This window comes from Zalophus californianus, chromosome X (assembly GCF_009762305.2).
Source record: "Zalophus californianus isolate mZalCal1 chromosome X, mZalCal1.pri.v2, whole genome shotgun sequence".
Lineage (NCBI taxonomy): Eukaryota > Metazoa > Chordata > Mammalia > Carnivora > Otariidae > Zalophus > Zalophus californianus.
The window spans coordinates 92,958,187-92,983,754 of record NC_045612.1 but is presented as its reverse complement, the minus strand read 5'-3'; the positions used below and the strand labels follow the sequence as shown (position 1 = coordinate 92,983,754).

Sequence of the window (25,568 nt, the reverse complement as noted above, 5' to 3'; positions counted from 1 at the left end):
AAATATTTTATATGAAATACTACTTTCTAAATTACCTTTATAAAGTGTAGATTTCAGCAAAACTGTGCTCAAAAAATTTTTATTATAATAGTTGGCATACGATGTCATGTTATATGTTAGATTAGTTTCAGGTGCACAGCATAGTGATTTGACAATTCTATACATTATTCAGTGCTCATCACGGTAAGTGTAGCCACCATCTGTGACCACACAACGTTACTACAATATTATTGGCTGTATTCCCTATGTTGTACTTTTCATCTCCATGACTAGTTTATTTTATAACTGGAAGTTTGTACCTTTTAACCCCCTTCACCTATTTCACCCATTCCCTCGCTCCCCTGCCCTCTGGTAACCACTTGAGAAAAACAATGTTTTTAATGCGTGGGTTACAGTCAAACACAATTCCAGAAGCCCCAAATTTTGGCTCGTTGGCCAACAAACAAGATTATATCTTCTGTACAGAAAAGAGGCACGACAAATGTTTGTTTTCCCTTTTCTCCTTTCCATATACACACTCTCATTAAGGTGGCTTTCAAACTACTAATTAGGAACACAACCATTAAGACTAGACAAGCACACTTACGGTTAGACTACTCAAGCTGGAAGAGCTTCTACTTCCTGGGTGGAAGAGGAAGATGTCAATCTCCTTTATTTGGTAAGGACTCTCCCAGCCTATCCCTGGCCTTGCAGGCTGCAGGGTGGGGGTTGTTGGGAACAAATGTGGGAAGACAAGCTGAAAGGAAATCTGGCTCGGCAAACCACAAAAGCAGCACAGAGGGATGCTGGTAATTTGCTAAGCATTTCAACCCTGCAGTCCAATGCCATGGACCTTCCTCTGACTGCCCCCAAATTCAAACTGAATTGATATCGGTGGGAAGAGTTACGACAGCTAGAAAGGTTTTATGCCTGACAGGAGAAAACGCTTTGGCCATTATCATACATGTTTGCTGCCCTGGCTCAGAAGGAGAGCATCAGCGAAAGAATTCACATCTAATAAGCAAAAGACACAGGCATTCCTATTTTTTTTTTAAAGTAATCTCTACTCCCAACATGGGGCTTGAACTCATGACCCCAAGATCAAGAGCTGCATGCTCCCCTGAGCCAGCCCGGCGCCCCTCATTCTTTCCTCTCTAAATCAAGGAGTTGATTTTTTTGGAAGGGTGGGGTGGGAGAAGAGAAGCATAGCAGTTAGAAACACAAGATAAATTTAAGATCTTAGAATTCATGAGATTTTTCTAAGTACAATTATTAAAACCCCACATTCAAGCTGAACATGTGCATTATGTTCAACCTTGCAAAAGTAATGCAGAAGATGAATCAGTGTGCCTTATAATAAAGAATAAAAAAAACGTGTTTTCATTTTCATGAGAATTTCAATTTCTTTGTACGACATGAGGGACTTCTTGGAAGTTGGGGTAAGAGACGTAGAAGAAATGTCAGCAACCAAGAGCAATAGGGGAAGAAATACTGTACGAAATCCATAATGCCATGGCAACTAGTGTGATGTGATGAACACCTGTTTATAAAGTCAGGTGAAAGGGGAACTGAGAACAGAAGGGGGCCAAAGAGCAGCCAGGCGTGTTCACCAGTTAGGAGGAAAACCATTTCAAGGAAGCGCATGCAGAAATGCTTGGGTGGAGGCTTCTGGCTGAGTGTCTATGACTGTCTGGCTATGGGGTTTTACACAGTTCTGAGAACTAAACACCGAGCCCGAGCCCCCAAACCTCCTGGGCACAGGTCCCACTCGGAACAGAAAGTGACTGTGCGCATGGCCATTTGCATTTAGAGAAGCAGTGTAACTTCAACTTCAGCTATTAAAATTGGATGTCAGTATGTCAGAGCCACAGAAAGGTCTAAGAATGCTTCGTCTCTCCACGCCCAGGTGATGCAATGTAAAGCTGTCTCCAGGAGTTGGGGGAGACAAGAAAAACCCACTGACTCTTAATGCTTAATAGCGCCAATGAAGGCAGGCAATGAGCCAGGCTCTGTATTTACCTTGGCAAATGTACTATTTCTTTCTAGAGTTCTTTTAATTTCGGGGCGAGAGGAAGAAAAGAGAATGATGTGAAACATAATGAAAGTTTTCACATCCTCTCACAAGAAAAAGGAATAAAAGGGAAGGAGGGGGAAGAAATGAGCATGCATGCCTTAATTAATGCCTGTGGGGAGGTGCAGTGGGAAAAATGTAATATTCTACAGTGGGTCTTAACCAGGGGCGACTTTTGTGCCCCCGGGGACATTTGGCAATGACTGGAGACATTTCTGATTGTCACAGCTAAGGGGAAATACTACTGATATGCACTGAGTTGAGGCAATAATACACAGGCCAGCCTCCCACAACAAAGTACCTGACCCAAAATGTCGCTAGTGTGGGACATTTTGGAGTTGGGAGAAACCTGTACTAATGAAGATATGCTTCCCTGAATTTCAAAGGTTTACACAATTGCCTCTTATGCAATTTATGCTTCTTCAAAGCAAGTTCCCACTGCAGGTCATGAGGTACCATATACTCAAACCAAACATTTTTAGACTCAATTATAATGATTTCAAAAAGAAATGCCTATCAGGTTAAGAAAAAAGTATTACTAATCAATAAAATGCCAGGATCTTTGGAAAAATCTAATGCTTTGGGATCGGTGCCAAGGATTCTGAGAGAGAAAGAAAGGGAGAGAATATGAGAATATTCTTGGCAAGATGAAACAGATGATTAAGTAATCTAAATTCTTCTAAAATGAATAAAACAGGGCAATGCTCTTGTATTTTCTTTAAGTGAAAAGAAAGAAAACTTTGACAAAAACAAACTACAGAAACCAAAACCTATACAGAAATCTACACACAGGCCAGTCACTGAACATAGGTTATCTGAACGTGAAGAAAAGCTAAAAGGCTGCTTTATTAGCAAACATTAACAACATGTCAAATAGGAATTTGAAATTATTAGCCATGTGAGATGTACCGTCATTAAAGTTTTATAATGACCACAACGTTGGAGAACTCCTGTGACAAGGTCCTGAATAAAACAACTTGGGGTTACCTGAGTTACTAAAGTTATATTAGCAAATCCTGTTGACATAACCTTCAGAATATATCTGGAATCTACGGTTTTACTCCCTCCACTGCTACCACTCTAAGTCCAGCCAGGCAGGACCATCTCCTGTTTCCCTGCTTCCACCTGTGAGCCCCTGGTTCACAGTCTGTTCAAAACCCTCCAGGGAATCCTCATTTCTCTCAGAGTAGAAGTCAAAGGCCCTCCCCTCCTTTCCTCTCTAACCTCATCTATCTATCTACTCTCCTCATGGCTCAATTCACCCCAGGAACACTGGCCTCCTTGTTATTCTGCAAATAGGTCTGTTATGCTCCTGCTTTAGTGCCTTTGCACCGGCTGTTCCTTTTACCTGGAACACTCTTCCTTTGGATATCAGTCAGCCCACCTTCTCTCCTCCTGTGAGTCCTTGCTCAGGTGTCATCTTCTGAATGTGGCCTGCTCTGACCACCCTGCTTAAAACTGCAACCCCTTCTCTAAGCAGTCCCTATCCCGTAGGCCGCTCTGTTTCACCTGCAGTCCCTTTCACCTCCTATCCTACTATATAGTTGACTTACTTATGCTCTTGGTTAGGGTTGGTCTCCCTGAACTAGAAAGTCAGCTTGCTCCATGGGGGCAGTGATTCTGTCTGTTTTGTTCATTGACAGAGCTCTGGTTCTTAAAATAGTGCCCCCCACACAGGAAGCACTCGATGCATAGTTTTGGATGAATGTCTTAAGAAAAATCTACCCAAATTCAAAATTACTGATTAGCTAAATGTGAGTATTCCATTTACCCATACAAAACATACAGATTTCAGGCACTGAAATTTAACGAATGTTAAACATTAATGTGTGCTCTGTGTTGAGTCCACTTGCCAACTGGGTGATGATACTTTGTCGGGACGTTTCTTCTTACCTGCAGTTTGAGAATTACTTCTATCTTCCCTTCCTCAACACATTTCTGGGTGTTTCCTCAAAATTATTTGGTATGTGCCTTAGGGATAAGAAACTAATAAAATCCAATGCAAAACTAATTTTGAGCCTTTCCTTGAAATGCCCTCTTGTCTTCATGTAACTTCCCCATGACTCAAGACCAGGCTCAGACATGACCTCCATAAAGTTTCTCTGGCTGGGTCTTTTAATGCTATTTCCCACCCTCTACCTTGGACAAGAATTATTTGTTTTGCTTGTCTGTAAAGACGGCCACAGACAAGTTCTTATCCTTGTGCACATATGTCACACACACCTCCAACGAGAAGGCACAATCTATTTTTCCACCTCTTGAATCCAGGCTAGTCTTGTAACCTGTTGACTAACATAATGCAGAGAACATGACAGTGTCAACTTCTGGCCTAGGCTTCAAGAGGCCTGGCAACTTCCACCTTTGCTTGTTTGGAGCCCTGAGACACCGTCCTGCTGGAGAGGCGGCCCCACGAAGACAGAGAGAGAGGGAAGAAGGAGGGAGGGGGAAACACCCTGAATGAGAGACTACAGAGAGGGCCCAGAAAGCTCCTAGCTGTTCTGGTCCCTTCAGCAGACATGCCACAAGAGGGAAGCCTATGTGGGTGCTAGCCATGTTGCCTCAGTCCATAGTCTGTCAAACAGAATCAAGCAATCCCCATCAAGCTTTGCCCAAAACTACAGAACTGTGAGCAAATAAACGGCAGTTGCTGTTTGGAGTCACCAAGTTTAGCTGTGTGTTGATCCGCAGCCGTCGGTAACAGATACACTGCCTCATCCCCCTACTGACACCATCATAATACCTGTAGGGCTCCAAGCACAACATTCTGCATGAAGTAGGCACTCGAATATTTGTTGAATAAATCAATCAGAAGGTAAATGAGAAGCTGAAGCATGACATTCAAATATAACTACTTTGTGATTTTATTTGGTTTGGGATTATCATATCAAATACCATGACTAATCAAAAGCTGACTGTATTATTGAAAGTATTATAGTACAGTATGTTGTCAATCATTATGTATTATATGATATTGATATAATTACTCTTAAAGAACAGAATTCAAAATAAAATTGCCTCTTGAGCAAAAGTGTTTCTAACGCAGTGCTATTATATGGACTAAGAATCTGTTTATATATTTTAAGTTTTCAAAATGTCATTTTTCTCATCTATTTTATAACATATACAAGGAGATATACTTTACACTTTATATATGCATTTTCTTAAATTAATTAAATGCAGAAGAGTAACACAGCCTGCTATCATTGACAATTTCCCTTTAATTTTTCTTACACTTCTTATTCTCTTTGTTTGCATAACTGAAAAATACTTTTATAAAAAAGTGTTAATGTATCCAATGGGTTGTTCAGTGCTGAGTATTGATAATAATAATTTCCTTTTCCTATCAGCACATGTGAAAAGAGTAAGATATTTTACAACTAATGTGTATTGTGTATGTTTCTCCAATGATTTTTTTCATTTGCTATGGTAACATTCCACTAGACTGTTTTGGAATTGCTCATGCTTTATCTCAGCTTATAACCACAAGAATTTTAGTTAAAATTTCCCCAACGTTTTAGACAATTTAACTAAACTCTACTTCATCTTCTTAACCATTAAAATACAGTGAAGAAGCCAGGCCACTGATAGTATGTTTTGAGGGAAGGAGAGCCCCAGGTCTGTAGATGCTGTGTGTTAGAGAGAGGCCAGTAACAAAATACCAGAGAGAGAAAGTGGACACTAGGGCTAAAGAGACCTCAGGGGCTCTTAGCGATTCGGGGCCTTGGAAGGGGCTGGGCATCAGGAGGAAGGCCCACTGGTTTACTTTCTGGCCTGCCTCCATGTTCCGGCTGACACCATTATGAGCCAGGGACTGACAGTTCTCATGAACTTGATACTGGGAGCAAACAGGCAGAAAGACTGAATAATGGTAATATGTACATTCCTAAGGGTGCAAAACTGTATTACGTTTTTAATTATGATTTCAGACTATGTTAAAAAACTATGTGCAAAAAAATGGTGACTATTTATTCTGTATTGCAACACTACGAAAATATAAGTATATGACGAACTTTTACTATATAAACCAAATAACCAATATAAACCAACCCTCTCCCACAATTAACTTAGGATATTGTTTGGTTCTTCCTATTTGTCGGATTTTTTCATTTCTCTCTTACACACATAATGGCAAAAGAGGAATAAAAGAATTTCAGAATACATGTACATTTTAATAATAAGGAAACTGAAATGATAAAAGTGTTCCTGTTAAGAATGAGTATGACTCTTCAAATATAAAGTAGTTAAATAAATGTTTATTTGGAAGTAAAGTTAACCTTAAGATGCTCTCTACAAGAACATTAAAGAAAAACTTCTGATTATCCGTGTCATCAGTTTCTCTTCATAAACATTAAAGTTAGTGATAAAAATGACTTACCTTCACATCCCTGTGAATTATGTTATTATCATGACAATAGCGTAGAGCTTCTAGTATCTGTCTCATGTAATGACTGTAGAAAAACAAAAGAAATGTGAAACTGTAATAAAAACTTTTTATTTTTAAAACTTTATATACAGTGGCCCTAGTTTGTAACTCCCACCTTCATATTCACTGCCCATGGACACTTCATTTGAGTAGACAAGACTGGTGGATGGTGAGGCTTAATAATGAAAAAGTTGGCAGACCCATGAGTTTATAAGCTTCATGAAGAAATAATGTGTTCTATATTTCCTAAGATAACCCAGTCAAAAGAATTTCATACAGTTCATAAGTAAAATAGCTCCGCAAATGAAAAATTCAAGCTGAAAACATGGGGCGGGGGGCAAGGGGGGATGCAAGTCTCCGACCCTCGGTTAACTGTACTTAGTTACCGCGGATTGCTATTAAGTGAACAGTGCTCAGAGGGACACCATGGATTCTGACTAAAGGAGTGGCAGTCTTTTATCTGCCAGCAGAGGCTGGCTCTCTGCCTTATTTCCATTTAGCTTTGAGGACAAACAAGAGGAAAGAACCTCTTTATGTGTACAATTTCTTTTTGTGATGTAATCAAGTTTTAGCTGGGGCATCTTTTAACAAAAGCAGAGTTGTTCTGGGCGGAAATCCTAGGAAGTCGGACTCATCATGTGGCCAGCAGGGGGCTGCAGAGGTTCTCCCCGCAACCCCCCGCCCCAACCAGGTCCAGGTGAAAAACACAGGAGGAGTCAGCATTTTAAAGAACAGTCCTTAAAAAGTGCTAACAGGGTCAACTAGCAACAGGGTGTGACGAGAGTGAGACGTGTATCCAGTATTACTTCAGAGCTTACTTTGACTTCCCTCTGTCTGTTAATTCTCAAGTTCTTCTTCCTCTAATTCTGCTATTTCTCTCTGTTGAGTGTCGTCTTACCCTCTCTTCCCCTCTATTTTATTCCCTTCATCTCTTTGTTTTCCGATGATCCCCCGTCCTTTTTCATTTTCCCCTTTTCCCTCCCAACCAGCCATGACATAGAAATGCAACATATGCAACATTATTTATTGTATAGTATTTATTGAATTTTATCTTTCTAGCTCTTCTATGCCTTACACTTTAAATAAAAACGAAATAATTTACCAGTGCTTTCAAATGCCCTTGTGTGTATCCTTGTGATTCAAAAAAAGAAAAAAAAATTTCCCCACTCCTGTGATACAACTAAGACGCATTTCCATCAAGTTCCCTCTTGGGTACATTACTATCAAAACTCACATGAATGTCCCTCTCCTTGGCATGTGCATTACTTCATGTACTACAATTGATCAGAAGGTTCCATTTCTTAAATGAAAGGTAGGAAAAAAACCCAAATCAACCCCATATGTTGTTCCTATACTTATCATTGTCTCCCCACCCCTGGGCTCTAAAGCAGAGAACTTGGCTCATGCTGTCCTTAGTCGTCGTGTCAATTTTTTCTTACTTTGCAAATGCACACAAAAGGGGCTGTGGTCATATACTCTTTGCCTGGGCCTGCGCAGCCTATAATTAAGTTTAAGTTACGGGATCTTAACTTGGCCCTTTCCTGGCTCAAATCAGGCTTTGAAGGCTACGTGGCCCCCTGAAATGGCAGAGACAAATGTGAAAGTGCTTTGTAAACGCTAAACCATGCTACAAAGGGTAAGTTATTATTATTACAATGTTATTATTATTGTTAAGTTTAGTCAAAGGTTTAGGAACAGCCTATTTGTGCATCTAGATATGAACATCAGAATAGTGGGTAAGTTTAAATTAGGTAACGTGGACATAGCTTATACCTACAGTATGGACTGCTTTGGATACATAGTACTAAGACAGCCACTTACATGTCTTTAGCCTGAAGAAAACTCCTATCTCAAAGCCTCATTAAGAAAAAAAACCTCAATGAATGAGCATTTTTAATCTAATTATCAGAGTACTCAATTATTTGACCCAAATATATATGCATACCAGAATCTCTCGAGTGTGTCGGGTGAGGATATAATTTTTTTCTCCCCAGATATTATAGATTTAAAGTGATCTTTCTCCACCCTCCCAGTCATGACTCTGGGAGGCTGTGCCTGGGAACAGTGTGCAAGCAGAACAAAGAGAGGAGCAAAAATCCACCCACACTGCCTAGAATTGCTGCCTAAACTTTAATTAGAAAACTTCATTTTCATGAATCATCATGGTGGCCTATACTTTCAGAGAAACTTTGCAATATATAAGTTTGTCTCTATCTCCTGTAAGGATCAAGAATGAGGACAACTCAGTGGAAGGAAAGAACTGAGGCCTGCAATCCATTCACTTCCTATGGAAGCCTGCATTTCTGGGGTGGTGGAAGAAAAGAGGGGAGGAGATTCTAGGTAAAGAAATTAACGCTCTTGCTAGGCAGAAGAGACCTTCTCTGAAATGTTCTTAAGAGATGTCCTGGGCTAAGAATTACCTATGGTAAATAGAATCTAGGATCTTTGAGGTATGGCTGGCTTCCTGGAGTAGGTCATGGAAGCTATACAACTCCTTGAGGCATACAATGGAGACATCTTGCAACTGCAATGCTCCCCTCCGTGTGTGGGATCCCACAAACCTCATGTAGAGACCTCATCTACTCTGGGCCACAGGAGCATTTCTGATGTGGGAAGCTGCCCTTGATAACCCAGACCTCTCTGTTTCAGCTGAGCCTTTTGATTGCCTGTATCCCTGTAATTATTTAGTAAAGCTTGGTATAGGTAAGAAGACCGCTCTGATTTGTAACTGTCTGATTTGATAATCTGATTCTGTATGTTAGCACACTCCACAACTCATCGCCCCTGAAAGAACAGAGGTAATCACTAATTGGGTTGTAAGGACTGTATGCAGTTTTATTTTATGCCATGCTTTGCTGCTTCTCTTGAAGCTCAGCTAGTTGAAGAAAAACATTATCAATTTGATTATTTGGTGCCTCGGAGTCTTCTTGCAGTTGATCTCACTAGAATACTGATGCAAGCTAAATTTCCCAACGATGAATCACAGAATCAGAGGAGGAGGAGGGCAGGTTGGAAGTCATCTGGTTGAATGCTCTACAGCCCAAGGAAGGCTCTACATGCCCTTGTTGTATGGTCACTGATCCTCTGCAAAAAGGTACATACCTAATACTACTTTCTGAGGATGCCCCTCCCTGCATTTTGTCATTTTTTAGGAAGGGCCTTTAATAAATTGTGCCAAATTTCTCTCTCTGCAGTGTTGCCAACTGGTCCTGAGGCTATGCTTTACTGGACCATTCTGGAAAGCTTCTTTCGTTTCACTGTATGGTATCACCTCTACATGTGACTATTCTCCCTATCCTGATGCCCAGGCCAGTGGCACAGACAGGCTCAAAGTTGAGGAAAAGCCATACAGACAAGTGGGGAACAGAGTAAAAGTGGTACTGCTTAACATCAACCCCAACAGCACATGCACCAAGTACCCAAGCGTTATTGTGGTTCAAAAGGAAAAAAGTCCTCCTTCCTTCCTCAAGCTTCACTGTTCTATAAAAATCAACATCCAGAATTTTTAGTTTTCCCTATTTGATGATGATGTTGTTGAAAGAGATCAATGTGGGAAAGTTCAAAAGGCAGGTAGCCTCAAATTCTTGAAGAAGTAAATATGAACAAAAATGCACAAGGGTCTGACAGTTTAATTTAGTTGGATAAAGTGGTTTACCACTGTATCATAAGAAAAATCAAGACAGCATTGACTATTTTGGTATTAAAGAATGCTTTTAAATTCTGAAGCACAATACAGAATAAAAATTTTAAATTGTAACACAAAGTCAAAACTAATAGAAAAATGGGATTAAAAAAAAAACCCCACTAGAGTTGCGGGTTTGAATCCTTCGACATATTATGGTTGGTGACTGAGGAGACCCCATGTATTAAAAAGGCAACCCACTGAAGTGGGTGTTTATGATACGATTGAATGCCACCAAAGCAGAAAGCTATATTGCTCTAAATCTATAAGCAAGTGGCCTGTGCATGGCTCCTGTAATTTTTCAACTTTACTCCTTATTTTGAGCCATTAGTTCCTTACAACAACTTGACTTAGAACAATGGCCACCATTCGCTTGGGAATCACACACTGGCCTGAAGCAAATATATTTAGCAGGAAAACTGTGCTTCTACTGTTCTGTGCATTTCGTCAGATTAATTGGCCACATAACAGTTTGCTATCACTAAAAGGCAAATGAAGAACTAATAAGACACATCTGCCCAAAATAAAGATCGAACACACAAAAAAACCCCAAATTTGATTCTTCATAGTTCTTGAGCTATCAAATTCCTCTTTGAACAAAAGTCATCAGAAATGGGAAAGACAGCAGTACTATGTTAAGCTGTAAACCCGTATTAATAGATAAATGCATTGTTCCATATCTTGCATTTCCAGTCGCTACTTCGGTTCCACTAACGCACACTAAAACAGACATGGCTCCTTGTAGGCAAGAGTGGCAGTATGCTCATCATCAGTTCAAAAAGGCAGGTCACTTCGTGTCATTTGTCATTTCCTTCTTTTATTTCCACCTTGACCTCTGAGGAGTCCATACGAATGACGTACCTGGCTACAGCTTCACTGTATACAAAACCAGCGTCAGCTCGCTTTACGATTTCAAAACACAGATCTGCTCCATCCATACTGTGGAGAAACGTGAAAAAGAATGTTAAGAGGAAATTCCAGGAAGAAAACACTGAAAATGAATACGCTGTAATGAAGTTATTAGTTGGCTTACAGCTAATGATTCTAATAAGTTATTTAAATCTCCTTTCTTTCAACGAAAAATAGACAAATTATAAAGAATGTTATAACCATCTGAACACCGAAAATCTACGTGGAAAGAAATACAAAGAACAAGCAAATGGTAGCATCAAATAATGTAAGCTGTAGAAAATTGACCATAAATTTCCTTTAAGTTATCGTAACAAAAAGTCTCAGAAAAGGGCAATGCTGGGGGTTGTGAGCATATTTTTGAGTCAAGTTCCAAAATTATCGGTACCTAGTCACGTTGTGTAATATTTTAAGAATCCAACAAGGATTCTAAAATATTTCACTATACTTATCACCGCTAAATGGGAATTCAGGCTATATACTGTTGAGGGGAAAAAAAGTAGCTAAATCATAATTTATTTTTGCTTACACTTCAATTACCAAAGTCAATTGCTACAAACATATTCTAACACCCTGATGTGTTGGTGGCGGAATGGTACTATCTTGCCCCAAACTTAAAAATAGTTCTTTTCTATTTCTCAGCAGATCGGTAAGGCCTCTGTTGTGTCGGCCCCACCTTGCCTCTTCCACCTATCCTATCTAATGGCTCTTCAAGGATACCTCACTCTCTATGCAGGCTAGACTTATTACTATTCCCTGAACACACTGTTTCCTTTTTTGTCACATGCTTCTTCGTATATTGCTCTTCATATTCAAAACCTACCTTAATCCAAGGTCCCATTCCAATCCCACCCTTCCCAGAGAGTCCCCTCAGTGGATTACCAGCCACATTAAGGCTTTCATTTGCTTAAATTCTATAACAACCCTATATGCCCATATCATAGTATTTGGCACTTACACACATTTAGCATTTACATACATATATATAAAACTTTGCCAGATTATATCTATTAATGAAATTATTCAAATACTAATAGTTAGCCAACAACTTCATAATGCTTTCAGGCTTATGAAATGTTTTCAAATCCAGTATTTTACTCATTCACTTATTCAGGAGCTCACACTGCAGTATACCTGCTATAGGTATTACCCTGAAAAGATAGAGACTTCTAGAAGGGAAAGTAGAAAAACTATTCATTACTATTACTATAATTAGTAATTAGGCATTAGTAATAAATCATCATTACTAATATTATTCACCAAGCATCACTGGGAAACATTCCTTGTTATATCTCCATTCTTACAGTCACCCCATGATGTCAGCATCCTTCTCATTCTCAAATAATTTGTCTAAGTAGACAAGTATGTGACAGGGACAGGATTCAAATCTGTATCTATATTCAATGCTCTTCCCATTATCTACAGCTACACCTGCTGGGTGTGCAAGGAGCAAATGCACATATTCAAGCTCAACAGTTCAATAATAGTGTAGAGCCCTAAAGAACGAGTATGTTTTATACTTTCAAAATACTCTCACCCGATACCCAGCAGAAGACTAAGCACACAGTAAATATTAATGAATAATTGACTATTATTTAAAACTTGGTGTGGTTTTAGATAAATGAAAATACTGTCACGTTTATACAAGGCTTTACAACATTTGCCTGGTTTCCAATTCACAGCTAATGAACATCTTCCAATGTCAAATAAGATTCTTCTGCATAAAATGATCTTCGTGATGGCTTAGTCTACTCTGAAGAATGGTGGTGACCATTTTCCACCATCAGAAATAAAGCCTGAATGAACACGCTCACACATTTCGTGAACAATCCTGATCACCTGTTAGAGTAAAAGTCCTATAAGCGGAGTTGTACTTGTCCTATATGTCAAGGGGCACATACAATAACACTTCTGATACACTCCTGGTGAAAAGTTAACATAGTATTCCTGCCCCCACTAATTGTGGAAGTGTCCTTTCCTCTCCACCTCACCTCCACTAGGATGACTATTCCTTTTGAATCTTTGCCAGATAGAAGGGGAAAAAAGTCACAATTGCTTTAATTTGCATTTCCTTGATTACCAGAGGGTGAATACTTTTCATTTCTTTGTACTGGGGGGAGGGGAAAAAAAATCCCATTTTTAAAGCAGGCTGCAGTTTAAGCTGGTTGCTTCATCTAGGAGCACTAAAAGACCCCTGACAGTGATGGAATTATAGTTTTTGCTTAGGCGGTTTCCTTTTTAATTGTGAAATGTGAGGATGAGCACTGTTCAGCTCAGATGAGAGAAGAGTTAGGCAAAGGAGAGGTGGACTGATTGTACCGCCAAGCAGTAAGAGTCTGGGAGCCCTCCTGAGAGCTGGAGGAAGATTTTTTGGAGGGACCTGTAAGAGGGGAAAAAAGGAGTCTTAGGGGTAGAAGGTAGTCAAGTGGTGAGAGGCCAATGCCTAAAGGAGGAACCAGTCAGTGAGAAACAACTGGAAATTACTTACTGCCCTGTAATATAATTACTAGCATGGATCAGCCCATTTTTTTCCCCTGGTCATTCTCTGAAATACTACTATTTGAAATGATAGTATCTACACATGCCCAGACACACGTAGTTTCAGGTTTCTACTCTTTCCCACTGACCCATCTATTCTTGTATCTAGTACCATACCATTTTTTTTTTACTGTAATGTTTTTTTATTTTAATTTTTTTTTTAGGTAAGCTCCACGCCCAACACAGGGCTTGAACACATGACCCTGAGATCAAGAGTTGCATGTTCTACCGACTGAGCCAGCCAGGAGTCCCTGTAATAGTGTATTTTAATATTTGGACAAATAAGTCATTTCACTATTATTCTTAGTCAATATTTTCTTATGAATTTTTTCTCCCCGCTGAACTTTAAAATTAGTTTGTCAAATGCTAAACATTTTTAATATTTTGGTGGAGACAGTATTATATTTATATATTAACTTCTAGAAATTAACATTTTTCTCATATTCTCACCTATGAACATGATATACTATTTTCTTTCATGTCTCTAAGTTGCAGTTTTAAGGTTTTCTTCATATTGGCTCCAAATATTGATTACTGGGGTTTTTCCCCTAGGACACTTTTAGTTGCTCTTATAAATGGGATCTTTTTGGCCACTGTACGTTTTTTAATACAATGGTTCATAACCAAGGTACCAAACAAAATCACCTGTATAACTTTTTAAAATATGCAGGCATGTTCTTTGAGGAGCTAGTCTGAAAGTCAGCCATCACTATGAAAAAAATCTTCTATTAAGCTGTTTGATCAGTTATTTCTATCACTGATATTAAAGTAAAAGAGGCAATTCATCAGTTTTAAATTTTATGAGATACGGAGAAACTAAAAATACTATTCACACACATTTTACTCATCACCGAAATTTAAAATATACATATTCATAATATAATCCGGATATAACAACTTTGAACAAAAAGTTTGATGCCACAAACCTTTGATAATTTTTATTTGATAATTCTTCTAATAACAAGTGTAAGGCTTCTTTTATTGCTTTTCTCTTTCCTTCCCATCTTAAGGTGTTTTAAGCCTTGGGCTGCAAAGCTTCAAAGAGTGTGTTCTAAATCTCCTTGCTTGGTTATATTCCAAGGGAGTAAAATAAGAGGGAGAAGAAACCCTGCTTTAGAAGGGTATGGGGAACGCTTCTATCCTATATGTAGAGAGGTTCACTCTGACTTGTAAAAAGTGGTGGGATCATGAATGATCTTAGCTGTCCCTTCCTTTCGTCTGTCTGAATTTAAAAAATTTTAAACATACACTACTTCTATAATTAAAAAAAAATCCAAACAAATATGCCCAATAAAATAGATCACAGGTCTAGGGGCACAATGTGTGGCTGGTCGTATGTGGAAGGGATCAGAATATGCCACCCCAAAATATGCTACTTTGGCATAGGATGATTTTGAGCTGAAGGGAACTGAAAAACAGCAGGAACAGGAACAACAGGAAGAACTCTCTCCTCTCCTCCACTCTGCCTAAAAACAGGATTTAAATGTCCCTTTGTAAAGGTGTTCCCCTCTCACATACTAGGAAGACAACTACTCTGATCTGTATAACAAATTTTACTAAACAACTCTTATTTACCATACATTTCTTAGTCGCCTTCCCACAACTTAGCTCCAACCTGAGACACCCAAACTCCCCCCTCTTCCCTTGTCTAGTCTCTTCATACTTTATTACTCTTTGTTAAAATGGTATATTAAATGTCTGGGTCTAACTACCTTTTTGTGGTTTTCACTTTTTTTCCCTGTGAGGCTGCCCCCCAACCCCACTGGTCCTGCCGTGTACAGACAAAATAAATCTTTTCTCCTGTTAGTCTGGTGTTGGTCAGTTTAATTCACAGACCTAGTCACTTGACCTAAAGAGGGTAAAGGTTTTTTCCTCTTCTACAATGTATTTTCAGTAAAAGCAGAAAAAGAGGGGGCTTGTAGTATGCAGACTCACACTTGATTGTATGAAGAAGTGCTTCTCAACTTAACTGTGGTGAAGGACCAGTTTTTTCCCCCCTCAGGTATGTTATGAATTGGTTCTTTTATAAAATACAAAAGTATATGCTATGATTTCACAGCAACGTCAAATTGCTCTAACAGCTTCTAAATGTTTGCTCTCAATTTCTGTACTTACCTCAGTACAGACTGGTAACAGTTGGTAGATTGGAACCCATCTGCAAACTATTCTTTGAGGAACACTGTAAAGGCCAGACCAAATCTGAATTTTTCTGACCAGCATTTCCTCTGAAGGTGACAAAAACAACTACAGAACTGGATTAAATTAAAAAAAATTTTTTAAAAAGCTCAAAGAATTAACAGTATAGTGAGTGAAAAACTATCTAGTGAGGACGGGGAAAGGTTTTGAGCTCAAAGAGGTGAGCAAGAGCTGCTTCTGCCTTTGGGGTAGGCAGCGGGCCCTGACGAGGAGGCACCCACGAAAGGGGCGGGATGCATATTTGGGGAACTGAAGAATGGGGGAGGTAGACTGACAGGGTGAGATGTCAGATTGATAGGGTCCAACTGCTTTTGTGCTAGGGTGTTTTGAGAGGAGAGACAGAGCTATTCTTTTGGATTACCCCAGAGGAGCCTGTCAAGGGCTAAGGACGTGATAAGACACCCCATGCTCTGCGCTGGGGTGATAAAGAGTAGTATTTTGAAAAGCGGGTTACAGAATATATTCTGGTATGTCTTATTAGTAGCATAGAAAAATCCCAGTGTCTACCATGAAGTGAAAAGCTCCACTTAAAAACGTCAGCAAGGATCAACAAATTATATATATATATATAAAAAGTGACACCACAGATTTGAAAAAGCAAACAGGAATTTCTGAATGAAAAAAATCTAATGCCAAAATTAAGAACTTAAGCAGATTAGGTAGTTGAAGAGAAAAATCAGTGAACCAGAAGATGTAGTCAGATTGAAGCATGGAGAGACAAAACATGGAAAATATGAAAGTGAGGATAAGAAAGGATAAAAGTAAGAAGGGCAGCATCTATTTTTATTGAAGTTTCAAAAGTGAAAAGAAGGGCACCTGGCTGGCTCACTTGGTGGAGCATGTGACTCTGGACCTCTAGGTTGTGAGTTCAAGCCCCACAATGGGTATACAGATTACTGATAGATAGATAAACAGATAGATATATAAAAAAAAGTGAAAAGAAAATAGAGCAGAAGCAATACTGAAAGTATAATGTCTGTTAATAACCCAGAAATGGTTAAAGATCTCAACAAACACCAAGCAGTAAAGAAATCCACAGTTAGTCACATATCTGCAAAAACTGCGGGAAACCAAAGAAAAATAGAAAACCTCAAAAACAGTGAAAGAAAAGAATGGACTATTAGACTGATGGCTGACTTCTCAATGGCAACAGTGGAAGCCAGAATACAGTAGAAAGGGATCTTAAATCAAATTAGCTGCCAACCTAATAAAATTCTCTTCTCACCAAAAAACCCCTTAAAGAATAAAGGTGAAAAAATTTCTTTCAGATAAGCAAAGAAACCAAGAGAATTTGCCAGCAGCATACCTATCCCTAAGGGAAATACAAAAGAATATTCCTCAGGTAGAAGGAAAAATGAAGTCGAATGAAAACTCCAGAGATGCAGTGAAGCATGAAAAACGGAAAATGTGGTAACTATGTAAGTGAATCTAAACGAACAATGATTATACAAAACAACTATTTTCTCATTCTCTCTTCAGGCAGCGAGACCATATAACAAAATAACTATTCTGAGAGAGTGAGAGAGAGAGAGAGAGAGAGAGAGAGAGAGAGAGAGAGAAAGAGAGATTGATCTTAAATAAAAATACTTGACAACAATAACATAGAGGTCAGGAGGCATACTGTAATTTCTAGGACAACCACTAAGTTCTCTAACTTTTTGATGTCAGGACTCTTTTCTACTTACAGATTATTGAGAACCCCAAACATATTGTGTTTGTGTAGGTTTTGTCTTATCAATATTTGCCACCTTAAAAATTAAAATCCAGAAATGTAAAAAACATTTTAAAATGACAATAAACCCATTACATGTTAACAGAAATAATATTTTTTCATGAAAAAGAGTATCTATTCTAAAACAAAAATTTAGTGAGAAGAGTAGAACTGTTTGATACTTTGCAAATCGTTTTTGATTTCTGGTTTAATAGAAGACAGCTAGATTCTCGTATCTGCTTCTATATTCAATCTGTTACAATATGTTATTTGTTTGAAGAAAATCTGGCCTCACACAGATATATAATTGGAAGAAGGAAGTATATTTTAATAGCCTTTGCAGATATGTGAGAATATTCTTCTTTGATACTGCACCCAAGACTCAAAAAGTGGTAGTTTCTTTCTTTCTAAGATTTATTTGAGAGAGAGAGAGCACACGTGCACACATGGGGGCAGAGTGTGGGGAGAGGCAGGTGGAGAAGGAGAAGCAGGCTCCCTGCTCAGCCTGACATGGGGCTTGATCCCAGGGCCCTGGGATCATGACCTGAACTGAAGGCAGATGCTTAACCAACTGAACCATCTGGGCACCCCAAAAAGTGGTAGTTTCTTAAAGGTAAACTGCAATGTGGATTCTGAAACCGTGTCAATGAACTTTTGGTACAGTGTTAATTATAATCCATTGTTCTGTCTTGTTCTTTGAGTGGATCTTTCTTTTACCTGTGCATGACTTTGTAACATCACACATTAGTCATCTGAGAAATACTGGTCCACTGAGTCATGCAGATTTTGTAAATATTGACACATTTCATTACATGGTATAAAAAAAATCCATATTCATTCGTATCACCATTGATTACATTAGAAACATTAAGTCCTGGGAAGCTGTTAAGCTTGTGGTGGCAGGTACAAGTTTTCCAAAATTATAATTTTCCAAAATATAATTTTCCCTTGAAAATCTGAATTTCATCATTGGTGACAAATACTGTGAGTGGTTTCCCTTGAAGCAGCAGGCTCACTTCATTTTTGAGTAAATGTATGCTACATACCCAAGTTTGAGTAACCGTGGTTTGTCTGTTAGTCATTCTTTCAAGTACAAATGTGACATATGCACGAAACTCTAGTTCAGCTTACAACTCGAGAAAGCACACAAGCGCTTTTCTGAGAGCCAATGAAATTTTAAGGCTTGTAAGCACTCAGAGTATGATTCCTAATCACAATAATCACAATGAGTTATGTTAGAAATAAAGTAACACAGTAACTAGGAAATCCCCCAAATGCTTACTTGGAAATTGAGAAGTGTATGCTAAATAAACCTATGAATCAGAAGAGAAATCAAATTGAAAATTAGAAAATATTTCTAACAATAATGCTAAAAGTACATCTAAAAATTGTGCAGGATTGAGGCATTACATTTCAAGACTGGCATGCTGCCATCATTAGACCCACAAATATAGAGAAATAGCAGAGAGGAGGAGATGGGGCATAGATCCAATCTTCCAGTAGGAGAAGCTAGAGGACACACACACACACACCCACCCACACACCCACCCACACACCCCCCCCCCCCTCGGCGTTGGAGAAACTTTTCCTGAATCAAGCAGTCCACTGCTGATGGAAAAATACATCAATACAACCTTTCTGCCCGGCAATTTTATAGTGCTTGACAAAACCCTTAAAAATGGCCATGTCCGTTGACCCAATAATTTCCTTCCAAGGGAAATAATCAGGGATATTTGCCAAGTTTTAATGCCAGGGGCTTATGATAGCTACGTATAATAGGGAGAAGTATGAAACAATATGAATAAATGTCTAACAATAGGAGAATTGTTAAATTGTGGTAAATCCACAGGGCAGAATATTATGCTGCCATTAAAATGATGCTGTAGAAGTGTATCTATTAATAAAGATGTTCACAATATATTAAGATGTGTAAACATATATATATGCATATATATGTGTATGCAGATGCACTGAGAAATTTTTGGGTATCAATAGGGTGTTAAAGAGCAGGTGGATAGTCAAAATTTTTTGTTTTATCCTTTACTTAAAAAACAAAACAAAACAGGTATTACCATTTTTGGCATACTAAAAACAGCTCTAAATGTTAAAAAAAAAAAATGCAAAAATACCCCTCAAGAATGCAGCTAAAACAGTATGTTTTTAAACTTTAAATTACTGAAATATAACAGAAATATTACAAACACTGATGTAAAATATTAGAAAATAAGAAAAAGTGACATTCTATCAGGATAAAGTTTTTAAAAGAACAGTAAAGTAAATCCAATGAAGGCAGAAGGAAATAATGAGCAGAAATTAATGAAGGAAAAAAAGAAATTAATGAAGAAAAAATAAACAATACAGAGCAAGAACAAAGTAAAAAATAGGTTCTTTGAAAAGATTAATGAAACTGAACTGGAAAATCCCCAATGTTTGGAAACTGAACAATATACTTTTATTATACAGATCTCAGGATAAATCATTAGAAAATAAGATAATACCTAAGCTGAATAACAAAAATAAAACACATCAAAACTTGTAAAATGCAGGTAAAGTAGTGCTTAGAGGGAAATTTACTGCTGTAAATACATATATTAGGAAAGAAGGCTGAAAATTTATGAACCCAGGCTCCATCTGCATAAGCTATATAAAGATCATCAAATTAAACTCAAACAAATTAGAAGGAAATAAGAATAGACATTAATGAAATGGAAAACAAACATATTAGAAGGATTAGCAAAAGCTAAAAGTTGCCCCCTATGAAATGATCAGTCTTTGGCAAGACTGATTAAAAAAAAGAGAGGACACACATAGCTGCCAATATTAAGAATGAAAAAGGAGATATTTCATATCCTGCAGACATTAAAAAGATGACACTTGAAACTTTATGCCACAGATTTGAAAATTCATATGAAATTGATAAATTTCCCAGAAAAATAAAACTCATCAAAGTGAACACAAAAATAATTAGGAAACTTGAATAATTCTTTACTGATTCACGGAATTGAATCAGTAATTAAAAAACCTTCTGGCATAGAAAACTCTAGGCTTAGATAGCATTTCTGACAAGTTCTACTGAACATTTGGAGGAGAAATAAAATGAGTAAGAAGCTGGAACAGTCTCTAGTTCATATTATGAAGCTAGCTTAACCTAGATACTAATTAAGGAAAGCATGACAAAATTAGAGGACAATCTCACTAGTGCACATAGATGCAAATAACCCAAACAAAACAGCAGCAAATCAAACCCAGCAATACATAAAAATTATATCAGGACCAAGTTGGATTTATCAGAGGAATGCAAAACTGTTTTAACACTGGGAATTCAATTAATATAATTCTGAACACGGAGACTGACTAAAGAAGAAAAAATTAGGATAATCTCAATAAATGCCAAAAATTTAATAAAATTATGTATTTAAGCTTTCTGAAACCCTTAGATCAAGAATAAGATGAAAATGCCCACTCCAAAAACGTATATTCACCACTATTCTGGAGGTCCCAGGCAGTGCAGTAAGGGCAAGATAAAGAAATAAAATCTGTAAGAATTGAAAAAGAAGAAACAAACTGTCATTATTTGCAGATGGCATAAACTGCACATATAGAATATCCAAAATAATCTAAGGTAAAATTAGAATTAATCAGAATTTAGCAAAATTATTCTCATAAATCAAAAGAAAAAATTTAAAATTTGGGGATAAACTTTTTTTAAGAATGTAGAAATAAATCTAATAAAAATTTTTTTTAAGAGGGGCGCCTGGGTGGCTCAGTCATTAGGCATCTGCCTTTGGCTCAGGTCATGATCCCAGGGTCCTGGGATCGAGCCCCGCATCAGGCTCCCTGCTCGGCGGGGAGCCTGCTTCTCCCTCTCCCACTCCCCCTGCTTGTGTTCCCTCTCTCGCTGTGTCTCTCTCTGTCAAATAAATAAATAAAATCTTAAAAAAATGTTTTTTAAGAATATAGAAATAAATCTAATAAAAAGATGTATAGGACCTGAAGGGAGAAAAGTATGATATTTATTAAGAGAAATTAAACAACTAAAATAAATGGAGAGAAAATTATCCTTTTCGTAGACTGGAAAATTCAATACTGTAAACAGCCATTCTTTCCCAAATTGAAGCAAAAATTCAGCGGAATTCCAATCAAAATCCTAGCAGGTTTTGTGGAAACTGTGAAGCAGAATCTAAAACGTATATGGTACTGTAAAAGGACAAAAAGATGCAAGATATTTTGGGAGAATAATAAGGTGGGAAGACTGGATCTACCTGATTTCAAAATTTCACCATGTAAGGCTTAGTAATTAAGACAATGCTATCGACAGTAGGACAAACAGGACAGTAGAACATAACAGAAAGCCTAGAAACAGATCCATACATATATGGATGCTTGATTTATGACAAAAAGGTGACTGGAGAGTTTTGGGCAAGGATACTCTCTTCAAGTAAGTATGTGCTCATGTGGTCATGTGGACCAGGAGTCATGTGCCTGGAGGTTCAAAGCAGACCTGTTCACAATAGGCACCAAGTGTCAACAACCCAAATGTCCATCAGTAGTAGAATGGATGAAGCATTGGTATAGTCATACAACACAATACTACACAGCAATGAAAAGAAATTACCGATAGGTACACAAAAGAATTTGGCTGAATCCTAAAGATAAAACACTGAGTGAAAGAAGCAGATAAAGCAGAACACAAACTATGATTTCTTTTACATATGGTTCAAAAACAGAAATAATCTTATTTTGTTGTAATAAAGCTAGCACTTACTGAGTGCTTACTATGTGACAGGCATTTTCTAAGTGCTTTACATGCATAAATTCATTTAGTGGTTTTGAGAAGTCTCTGCGATCGGTGTTATTACTACCCCTATTTTACTTACGAGAAAACTGAGAAACAGCAAAGTTTAAGTAACTTGCCCAAGAGATCATACAGCTAGTAAGTGGCCAAGCCAGGATTCAAACACGGGCAGTTTGGCGATAGAATCCATGCATTGTCCCTGCAAAAATGCTCAGGTTACAAAGAAGGAAGCTTCAAATTTCTGCTCAAGGCTCTGAGTTATTTAATAGAAAAAAAGGGATTACAGCTAAGTAGGTAAAGCCACAGTACAAGGGAGGGCTCTGTATAACAAATTCATTTTCATGCCTGTTATGAGGGCCCCATGCTCCAGAATCACCTAGGGAGATCTTCAAAACGCAGAGCCTCCATCCCCATTGTCCCCAATTGATACATGTATGAGTGCTGTACTATCGATATGGTTTAAAGGAATTCTCTATATTTAATAAGTTTGCCAATAAATACTTTAATCCTGGCATATACAAATCAATCTGTATTGATTAGGAAAAAAAAAAAATTCTCCTTTATTTTCTCCTAATTCGGGGCTTTGCTTGTGGTACTGTCTTGATGTCTTCACAAATGTCCTGTAACCACCACCTTTTCCTGATACTTTGGCTTTCTTTATGCCTCTGCTAGGGATGACCTCTTTCCACTTCTCCACCTGTCTCTCTCCTACACTGACACTGCTGCCCTTCGCCAACTTTGTACAAGCCTGCACGCCTGCCCGTTGCAGCTCCCAATGGTTTCCTCCACTGATCTCCTAGGGACCTATGAATCTGTGCCTCTCTAGGGTCATTTAGACCTATACCATCGGTTATTATTTATTTCACGGATAGGCACCTGTGTGGTCTGCCCAGCTGTACTATGAGCAACTTGAGGGCATAAACAGGTCTTTCGTGGTCAGCATAACATCCCACGTATTGGTGAGTATTTACAAATAGTTGTTGGTGGTAAATTCATTTCTGAAAGAAAGAGGAGGTATGCACACTTGACCTTTCTTTACCCTTTCCTTACTCTGAACTACTCCATTTTGGGGAAGGAGTTAAGTCACAACAGTGCATATTAGAGTTTCAATGGAAGGGAAGGGTACATCTCTGAGGGATTCAGACAGGGAGCAAGCAGCATCTGAGATGGGTCCCAGAGACGACTCAGGGTAAGAGGAAGAAGAGGAGAATGGGAGCGAGAGGGTGGGGACTGCAAGGTAATTAAGAGGGCAACAGCTCAAGGCGTTTCTTCTGACAAGTCAACAACAGTAAGGCCTGGAGCACTAGGAAATGAGTCAACATGCTGGTGGGTTTGTGGTAGATTGTGAAAATATTTAAGGGACTATAATTTGATCTCAGCTGAGCTTTCCCCTCTCACCTCAACTGTTAACTGTATGCAATCAACTTCCTGCAGTATGAACTTGGGCAGGAACCAGAGAAGGTACTGACACAGGACTGTTAACTTTGTTATTTAAGTAGACAGAAACCTTCATCTTCTCAACGGGGAAAGGGGATGGTTCACCATAACAAGAATTGCTTAATAAAGCAAATGCTGATATATTGTGAAAGGCATTAAAATGACTGAGCATATCCCCATACACCTATGTACCAAGTGTATTTCTTTTGGTGGGAACTGACCACTTCTGTCCTTGCCTGTTTGTATATGAAGCTTAATATCATCCCTTCCAATCGCAGTGAGCTCTCCTTGTCGATGTTCAGTAAAATGGAACCCTTTTATGTCAATATTAAATTGGATTAATTTTCCAGTTTTTTTTTTTCCAATTTTAAATCTGCTGTTTTCCTTTGTGAATCCCAGTCCTTTGAAGTTGTGAAAGCTCTCCAAAGATCTGTTAAATAATTTTATTTTTTGCTAGCTTTCCTATGATCTGTGGTTTTCTTTTTTGGAGAGGGGGTCGAATCTAAATTGACTTCTGAATTGCTAATTAGTTTTCTCAACACTATTTAAAAAAAAAAATCCTTCTTTTCCATACTGTATTTACTGCACTTGAGCGCCTGTCCTGCTGAGGAGGAATGTCTGGTGCTGCCCGGCTGGCAAGCAGTGTTTCCTGGCCTGTATCATTCTAGGTGGATCTGCTGGCGAGTGTGGCTTATGGTAGTTTTGGGGCTCCGAAAGTTTCTTAGTAGTGCCTAAGAAGAAGACTCCCAGATTAGCTAATGATTGAAGTGGATTTCTCACCGCTCACGGAGAGAATGAGCGCACTAAGGTGGTCTTCAAGAGAGAGTGTGGAGACACAAGGAGACAGAGCAAAGGAAGGGAAAGGTCACTGAGAGGGAAGGCAGAGCACATCAGTCCAACCCTGCCACCTCCCGACTTTGCTGGGGACCAGTCGGGTACAGCTTCAAAGCTGTTTGGGCCCACATGCCACAGGAGGCCTCCCTCCGTCTAGGCTCACCCTTAACACTTGCAGGGCCTGAGGCAGGTGTACACGTGTGAGCGCATGGCTCCATACACCTAAATGCTCAAAAGTTAGACGACAAACTTACTAACTGCTAAATATGTTCTAAGCTTTGACCTTGACAAATACAGATTCATAAGGACCTGGATGGTTAGGTTCTAGTAGGAATTGTTGGGGTCCTCGGAATTCCTCTCCACGAACATGGCATCTTGGGGTATCTGGCCCCTGGTATCTTTTTTTGCCACTCCCAGCTCCATGCCTCACCTTACAGCCTTCTTCGGCCAGGGGGCTGATATCCCAAGGTACAAGAGCTGCCAGTCTAAGCACAGATTTTAGAGACCATGGACTCCCCTGATAGCGGGGTCATCTTCTGCCACTTCTCTACCGATTCGGGTATCTTAATGCTGGGTCAGTTATGGCTCTGAGTTACAGAAACAGAAACCAATTGTGGCTGATTTAAGCAGCACGGGAGTGGATTAATGGGACCCTGGATTGCTCAGAGTGATAGGAAGGCCTGTCAAACCAAGACTGTGCTTGCACAGACACAAAGCCCTGAACTGATCTGATGAAGGCACCAGAACAGCTGATCTCCACCAGCAGCAAGAGCTTGCACCGCTGGCCCGTTAATGGCAGATGTCGGAAGCCGTCCCGACTGTCACTGCTATGACTAGCCCAGTAATCATCCCTGCTGTCACCTGAGAGTGCCACATGGTCCCTGTTTTTTTGTCACTAGCTATTACATTCCGGGGGGCTGTGTCTGACTCATGAAACCTACGTCGTATGCCCATATCTTAACTGCCAAGGAGAGCAAGTATCTGGCATTATTA

General features: G+C 38.8%; 1 protein-coding gene across 13 annotated transcripts in view; it reads right to left on the bottom strand.

Moving 5' to 3' along the window:
• CASK (calcium/calmodulin dependent serine protein kinase) overlaps positions 1 to 25,568 on the bottom strand; it is a 357,703-nt gene that overhangs the window by 176,045 nt on the left and 156,090 nt on the right. For all 13 annotated transcript variants that reach the window (XM_027608009.2, XM_027607997.2, XM_027608005.2 and 10 more), the window contains exons 4-5: positions 11,017 to 11,094; positions 6,426 to 6,498 (exon numbers count right to left, since the gene is read on the bottom strand). In XM_027608009.2, coding sequence (XP_027463810.1) covers positions 6,426 to 6,498; positions 11,017 to 11,094 — 151 coding nt within the window. The remainder of the gene's footprint in view (positions 1 to 6,425; positions 6,499 to 11,016; positions 11,095 to 25,568) is intronic.